Raw genomic sequence first — 7,957 nt, 5'->3', positions numbered from 1 at the left:
GCGGTTGGGTAGCATGGTGGTTAAAGCGTTCACATGTCACGCCGAAGACCCGGGTTCGATTCCCGACATGGGTACAATGTGTGAAGCCCATTTCTGGTGTCCCCCGCCGTGATATTGCTGGAATATTGCTAAAAGCGGCGTAAAACCATACTCATTCACTCACTCATGTGGAATGGACAATAAACAAATATAATTTGTTGAATGGACAGAGTAAGATGTGACAAATCATCACACCTTTGTGGCCGGTGGCAGAGGTTACTAGGCTGACCCCAAGGAACTCTGGGTAGGAGAGTGTGGATCCTTATGAACGTGTGGATACTGAAACCGCTACAGAGTATGATTTTTACAAGACATGTTTTCATGTATTTTGCTCTGGAATTACAGAAATTTTACAAACTTTTTAAATCAGAGACACAAACACTGCTGTTATAGTATTTATGTTAACAATCATCTCAGTGCAGAGTCCGGCATGCCAGAAAGCAATGAACATGTGTTCAAATCCCAGATTCATACTCATAATGGTTTTTGGTCTGTCAGCATCATTCACATCCATTCTCAAGTGTTTCACCAATGTGGTTAACGTCCCTCATCTGCATCAACCCGTGAAGATCCGGGGTAGAATAGGTCTTCAGCAACCCATGCTTGCCGTAAAAGGCGACTATGCTTGTCGTAAGAGGCGACTACCGGGATCCAGTGGTCAGACTCACTGACTTGGTTGAAGCATGTCATTGATCCCAATTGTGTGGATCAATGCTCATGATGTCAATCACTGGATTGTCTGGTCAAGAATCGATTATTTGCAGGCCGCCATCATATAGCTAGAATATTGCTGAGTGCAGCGTAAAACAACAAACCAACCAACCTTATCTGCATCACACAGCCTTTCCACCTACATCAAGCTGACGCTCCCTGAAATACTGCACAAGTTGGTTTAAAACTAAACTCACTCGCTATCTGATATGGCAGATCATGTATCAATGAGTTCTTATTTTTATCTGAATTTTTTTTCTAATGTTTATTGTCAGGCAACTGAGGATAGAAAACCTGAAAGTGCTTCTAGGTCATGCAGTATCCCTGCCTGCCTGATATAGTTTGAATATTGTTGACTGGCATAAAACAGTTGCTCACTCACGTCACATTGATAAGATTGTCTGACAAACTAACAGGCCACTGGTTTTGTCATAAGCAATTATATTTCTAGTCACTTTAAGTATATTCCATAGGTTACATTCCATGTGTAAATATATTGGCAAATGTTAGATTTAACATTGACAACGTAAGTAAACAGGTAACAGGATTTACATTTGAAAGAAAAACTAAGATTAATGATTCTTGTGTTTCAAATTCTGGAGCAATAGGTATGGAATGACGTGAAGAACATGGAATCAGGTTTCAAATTAACTTTGCAAAGTGCTAGCGAAGGACTACTGACACCTCTTGTTGTATGCAATCATTAATTGATGCTCAGATGTGCCTGAGATTGTGTCCAAATTACAAAACAAAAGTGTGGGTTAAGTAACAAGTCCTGAGACACTGAAGTGTTAGCTACAAACAGGAGACAATTCCAAGACGTATACCACATTGAAACGAGTAACAACTGATGACATACAATATGAGCTGATTAAAATAACATGTACACGTTGCTTAAACACAGGGATGAGAATTTTCTCTGCATTTTGTTACGGCAAAGGTCACTTTTGTGATACATGCCATAACAATATACAAATAAATCATCTAGTCCCCCAGTCTCCTTGCTAACTTTCAGTGTGTCTATTTTAAAACAAACATTCACATCTTGGGTAAATATGCCAAATGTTTTGCACAACAAACATGACAAAAGACTTCAGTTTACATTAACATGTGTGAACTAGTCCTTGAATTACATATGATATAAGGTTAATATGTACGGCAGTCAATGCATTTTGAAAGTCAATTTTTCAAGTTGGTAAGATCCTTTGAATAGATTCTTCAAACAGGGCTGTATCTACTATTGTACTTTTTTTCAGGATTTACAACCTAACACTGATGTCAGAAAGCACAGAGATCTACTCATCTTCAGTCACTAGGACATAAAGCTTGTGTTTTATAATTCTGTGCTTTTGGTCCCTTGAGCATCTCTACCTGGCAATATCAGATGTCCAGTGACATGTCCATCCTCTGAAGTCTCAAGAGTAATGACTGCATCACTCTGGTCAGTCATCTCACCAGCTGCTGTCCTGACTGAGAACAGGTCTCGTGGAAGTCCACTCACTGGGATGGTGAGCCTTCTTGTGACACTCTCTTTGAATAGTTGTCGCTTAGGTCCTGTAGATGGTGGTGTTAATGTCGTCAGCTCCCAGAAAGCTGTCCCTGGTCTTGGAGAACTAGCTTTTGAATCTTCAGAGCGGCCTGGGGTGTCATTATCTCTTGTTGGAGCTGAAGTAGTATCCTCAGAAGGCTCTATTATTAATTTCTGTTCAGGAACTGAAGACGTTTCTGTTGTCACTCCTGAAGTAGCCGTATTGATAACATATCTTGTAGAATATGTATTGCTGTTAGGGTCGTCCACTTCTATATTGTCTTCACACGGTGCATCTATGTCTTTCAATGTAGAGGATAGTTTGAAAAGGGCCAAGTCTGCAAGTCCATCGTTATCTAAAGACACGTTGGACTCTGTCTGTTCACTGGTTGAGGTTGTATATTCAGGAATGCTTTGTAGATGCAAGTTTGGCTTTGGGACATACTGAGAATATGTAGTTGAGTCTGTGGTATTAGAAACACTAGCAGGGGCGAAGTCCTGACGCACAGGCCTAAGAAGTGGATGAGAAGCCATCTCGCCACATCCTGAATTATCTGTATCTTGGACCGTTGGTTTCACAATGTTGTACAATGTATATTGAGGACGGAGTGGAGGTGGTCTTTGGAAGTGGGACATATTCTTCACAGGTCGAGGTGCTAATGGGACTCTGGGAGTTTTATTCATGTACAGAACTGGGTGCCTTTGAGTATTTCCCGGAAATATATTACCTCTCAGAGGCTTTGGCACATTAGGTGTCATTGATAAGCCATGAAGATGGATTTGGACTGGGCGAGGCTGTATAGGAAATGTCCTAGCAGTGCAGCTGCCTGCTTGTGTTTTCTGATCTTTGCCTGGGTACAAGACATTGATGTTGCCGCTCCTCTGATGTGTCCTACCTTGCATCAGTCCATGAATTGGCACATCTGATGTGCTTAGTCTGTAATTAGGCACCAAAGTTAAACCATCACATCTTTGATGAAGTCCTCTTCCTGTTGCAATATCTGGTTTCACATCATTAAGCGCTGGATCCAACTTGATCAGATCCTGAGGAACAGTGTTCTGAGTATGTCCTTGTGATGCATATGGCACATCTGCATTATTCAAATTGGGTCTGTTTATGGTAGCAGGTGCTATATGTTGGATAGATGGTTTGTTGTTGGCTGCATGTCCATTAGGGACAGGGGCCAACATCACAACATTCCTGCTAGGTGGCTGTCTGAACATTGGTTGCTTGGTCATAGGGAGTTGCTGTGAAAACAAATATGATGTATACTTGCAGCTGTGTGACGTCAAAGATTTAATAAGATATAATAAATGTCTCATCGATGTGTGTGTGTGTGGGGGGGGAGGAACAGAGGAGACACGTCTCAGGCGCTACGATTCGCTGTGCAGAGTTGCGTCCCTGGGCATACCAGAAACCTCTTTTTGTGGGTTTGAATCATGGTTTGCCCCGATTATGTTTTTAGGTTTGTCAGCACCATACCCATCACTTTGGGCTTTCCTCTCATATTAAGCTGACATGCCCTGATATAACTGGAAAACTGTTCAAAAGCGGCATTAAACCAAAATCACTCACTCACTCATCCATGTGGCTTTTTGTGCTAGGCCACACACACACACCTTATATAAATATATATACCTGTAATAATTCATTAACCCACCATTAAAAGGTGTGGAGTATGTTAGTCTAATGGCTTCAGCATTGGCTCTACACACCAAGGACATGTTTCAATTCCCCAAATAGGTAATGCAAATGTTTTTGAATCTTTGGTGCATTTTGCAAATTCATATCTACTGGGTTAATTTGTCTTATTGACAAATGGGAAACAATTAGTTTATTTTTTGTGTACAAGTTACCTTTACACTACTCTGATCACACACAAGAACGATATATTTTCTGTTTTAGCCAGGAGATGGCTTAAAGGGAAAGAAAAATTGACTGAGAGTAAATGACTAACAATTTCCACTGTAAAATGGATAGGGACCATGCATGTATAAATGTCTTCTTTTTTTTCTTTTTAAAAAATATGTTTCATATGAGGTTTAACATTTTCTTATCTTGTTCAGGGAACATTCTCTCTTCATCTGAGTTATGTACCTACCACGCTGACCAGGGTCTTTCCAGTGCATGCTGGGAAAGCGGCAGGCGATGCAGCTTGGTCAGGAATACTGATAAGAACAGGAACAAGTTTACACAGATGACAAGGTTTTCTTATAAAATCCCTAAATCACCACAACACTGCATGTTGTTTTTAAAATGCAAGGCCAAAAATGGATTAAGAGTTTTTTTGCGACTATATTTCACTCAGAGTGTGCAATCATTTTTATTTTTCTGCTGGAACGAATAACCTGGAAACGTCGAAACAACAAACATGTGCATGATTGTTGATGTTACGGATGGCAGATTTGACGCCCTCTCTATTCATTTACTGGTTGATCTGCCAAGAGAAATTGTCTTGTGATCAGGATGTGTATGTGCTTTACGTACAATCCATGAAACATGCGCAAATTCAGATACAATCCCGTGTTAGGATGAAATACTATGTCGTTTGTATGGCATTCTTTTCAGCGGCAGTACTGTATACTGTTATATCCCGATAATGTACGTTCTGAGTTCTTTGTCTATTACATGTATATACATCTACAGTGAAACCTATTTCGTCCAGAAACCTCACTTTAACTGACGAATGCTGTCGGAAACGTCAATGCACATAGTATAAATATATAAAATGTAAGGAACAGTATTACGGTTAATTTGTTATCCAGGCGATTTCACTTGGAACGGTACTGTCCGAATGATCATGGTTTCACGTACATAAACAATACGAAGAATTGCCATACAATATTTTTTACAGGATTTTTAAATATGCTTTAAGCATATTACATCGTCTGTCGTTAGTGTAATAGTGCCATGCTATAATACTTTTCATACCTGTCAATAGGTACCATGTTTCCGGATGTCCTATCTTGCTGATTAGTTACGTCTTGAAATGCCGACAATGCTTCTGTAATCAATAAACAGAGCACAATGGTGAACTCTGTCACTGTATTAAAATATCAATGTACAAATATTAAGTTAAAATATGAAGAAATATAAAACCATTTAATTCGCTGTAGAATTTAACATGCACTAAACTTCATAGGCAATCTTCTTTTAATTTTTACGGGGTTTTTCAGTTTCGTTTATTTAAATAAATAAAACCAAACAGATTTTACCTTCTTTGATAGCCTGCGGATCGATTGTGCACCCAAAACCATCCTCAATGACTTCCTCCTGTAAGTATGAAGTTTGTTGTTTAACGCCGCTCTCAACAATATACCAACTTTCTGACGGTCTGTAAATAATCGAGTATGTACCAGACAATCCAGTGATTGACATCATGAGCATCGATCCACGCAATTGGGATACGATGACATGCATCAACCAAGTCAACGAGCCAGACAACCCGATCCCGTTAGTCGCTTCTTACGACAAGCATCGGTTGCTGGAACCAATATTCTTACGCGGAATGAATACACGTATAAACTAAATAATACACGATATTGAAAGCAACCCCTTTTTGGGGTAAATTTTTTTTATAAAAAGAAAGTTGTACAACACAAAGGAGTACATACAGATCACATTATACATATCAATATGTCTCCATTGTTGGAACCAGAAAAGTGACATACATTCGTAATATTGAGTGGTTGGCAAGGGCTGGTCTGTCTCCCAAACCCGAGAGAAAAAAATGGACTTGATCTTGTTTACTCATTTAACATTAATTACGAAACACTAACCTTTATTCTGTGGTCCGAGATATTGACAAGAACAGGCCGAGTGGATTCTCCTGACGAGTTCTTCCTCTTTCTTCTATTGTGTGTATTGTTGTTTCGGTGTATACGCTGGAGAAGTTCTGGGTGCCCCTTCAGGAACAAGGCGTGCTTGTACTCCACCAGTGAAGTATTTAACTTCTGCCCGTGTTCATTGATGATAGAAGGTCTTACAATCTTCCTAAACCCATAAAGATTCAGTTGTCGGATAAAGCTGCTAAATGTAGCAGTTTTGAACGGTTTGTTCTCTCCAAAAAGATACTCTTCCTCGAATTTCTCCCTGAGAATTCGAATAGAATTTCCACCAAATCCCCAGCAAACAGCACCCGTTTTACACGAATTTGCAATACGCCAAAATTTTACTGGAAATTTCTTTATAATTGAAGAGTTTGTTACTTTCTCTGGCGATTTAGATAACGCGAGGTGTGAGGGAGCCAAAAACATCGTGACCATCCACTAGAACGATAGGAACCTCACCCAAGGAAGAAGAACTTCTCGGAAGCCTGTTTGCGTTCTAACTGACATCATGACGTCATCTAAGGACACACATGACGTCAGAACTGACGTTTGACGCCATAATCGATTGTTACGCCTTGCAAATGTGGCAACAAAGTAACCGCCAATATTTTGTTCCATTTGTCATGTTTGTTTTGTGTTTGACTACATTCCTATTCCTTCTGAGAAATAGATTGACGATCCACAATTGAAATGTTTTAAAATAGGGGTTAAAGTCCAGCTATATTTTAATCCTCTAATGACAGTATAATAATATCGCATGTTTTGTCATTACCACATTCGACGTAATAAGCGCCTAAAAATTAGAAATAGGGGGCTCTGATTAGAATATTATTTTTGTGAAAAAAAGTTAAAAGATAGATTTCATGGTTTATGGTGACAGCCTGAAATGTTTATGTACGACAGATATATTTTCCCAGAATTTAATTGCCCATAATTAAGGGTGCATATAACACACAGGTGTGTATTATACGCGAATAAATAAGTCTTGTGTACATTGATCAATCGGAAGGGGTGCTAATTAGGATTGTTCACTAACCAATATATTAGCAAATATCGCTGTGGGCGCTTATCACGTCGAATACGGTATACAGTTCATTACAGTTGGTAAGGTAAAATGTAATTAAAAACAATTAAAAATTGTTTTTCGGTTTCTGTACTCAAAGTGACTGTCGTCTGTGCTAACTTCGCTGGTTCTTATCCCATACTGTTCATATAATCAGTCGCCGTAATCAAGCAGGCTGCCATGGCATATCTGAAATGATTCACTCACTTACTCTGCGCGTCCTCAAAACTGCAACATATATTTCAATAAAAAAATTCAAGAAATAAAATCATTCCCCACTAGAACCTAACGTGCTTACATCCGCAATGAAATGAAATGAACATATTGTTTGAACCCGGGTTTTAGGGTACGAAATGAATTTCACGTCTAACACTGAACGACATACATTATATTTGATACAAATCGTCGTAGATAGACGTCGAAGATAGCATTGCAAGGGAGGTAACCACTGTTGGAAGCTAAGCGAGTTACAAACACGCACGTGCCAACGCCTGGGGATCATCAATATGTGCACGGACTATTGTGAATCTTTGAAATTATGCGTTGGACACACATGGTATGCAAATAATAGCAATCTTTCTTGTTATGCGTTCACTAGTCATAATAAATCGTGATTTCTTAGGCATTCTGTCAATTCGAGTGTTTATGTCAATACCCTCACATATGAGGGCTTTCCCAATACACTGGCAATTCAAATCACAATACGCTCATAAATGACACAGTAGGTCTTTCATTTACATCGTCGATTTTATATAGGTTAATTGTTTCAAAACATTTATATAATT

The 7,957-nt window shown here is 39.2% G+C and overlaps 1 protein-coding gene across 1 annotated transcript; it reads right to left on the bottom strand.

The window, feature by feature from the left end:
• Positions 1 to 1,174: 1,174 nt before the first annotated feature.
• On the bottom strand, positions 1,175 to 6,597 carry LOC124138911. Its single transcript, XM_046505810.2, has 5 exons — positions 6,059 to 6,597; positions 5,495 to 5,552; positions 5,211 to 5,283; positions 4,381 to 4,447; positions 1,175 to 3,526 (listed from the first exon to the last, which is right to left on the bottom strand). The coding sequence occupies exons 1-5, from the start codon at positions 6,542 to 6,544 to the stop codon at positions 2,084 to 2,086; spliced, it is 2,127 nt and encodes a 708-aa protein (XP_046361766.1). The 5' UTR covers positions 6,545 to 6,597; the 3' UTR covers positions 1,175 to 2,083.
• Between the last annotated feature and the right edge of the window lie 1,360 nt (positions 6,598 to 7,957).

The sequence above is a fragment of the Haliotis rufescens genome, unplaced genomic scaffold (assembly GCF_023055435.1).
Source record: "Haliotis rufescens isolate VD_foot unplaced genomic scaffold, xgHalRufe1.0.p SCAF_19, whole genome shotgun sequence".
Lineage (NCBI taxonomy): Eukaryota > Metazoa > Mollusca > Gastropoda > Lepetellida > Haliotidae > Haliotis > Haliotis rufescens.
This window is presented reverse-complemented; position numbering and strand designations above follow the sequence as displayed.

What these genes read in the sequence shown, in the direction of transcription:
- LOC124138911 (XM_046505810.2), bottom strand. Translation starts at nt 6,544, where the DNA reads ATGGTCACGATGTTTTTGGCTCCCTCACACCTCGCGTTATCTAAATCG. An exon ending in TCTCGGACCACAGAATAAAG is followed by an intron (nt 5,553 to 6,058) that starts GTTAGTGTTTCG and finishes TCATACTTACAG; the next exon opens with GAGGAAGTCATTGAGGATGG. An exon ending in TCCGCAGGCTATCAAAGAAG is followed by an intron (nt 5,284 to 5,494) that starts GTAAAATCTGTT and finishes TATTGATTACAG; the next exon opens with AAGCATTGTCGGCATTTCAA.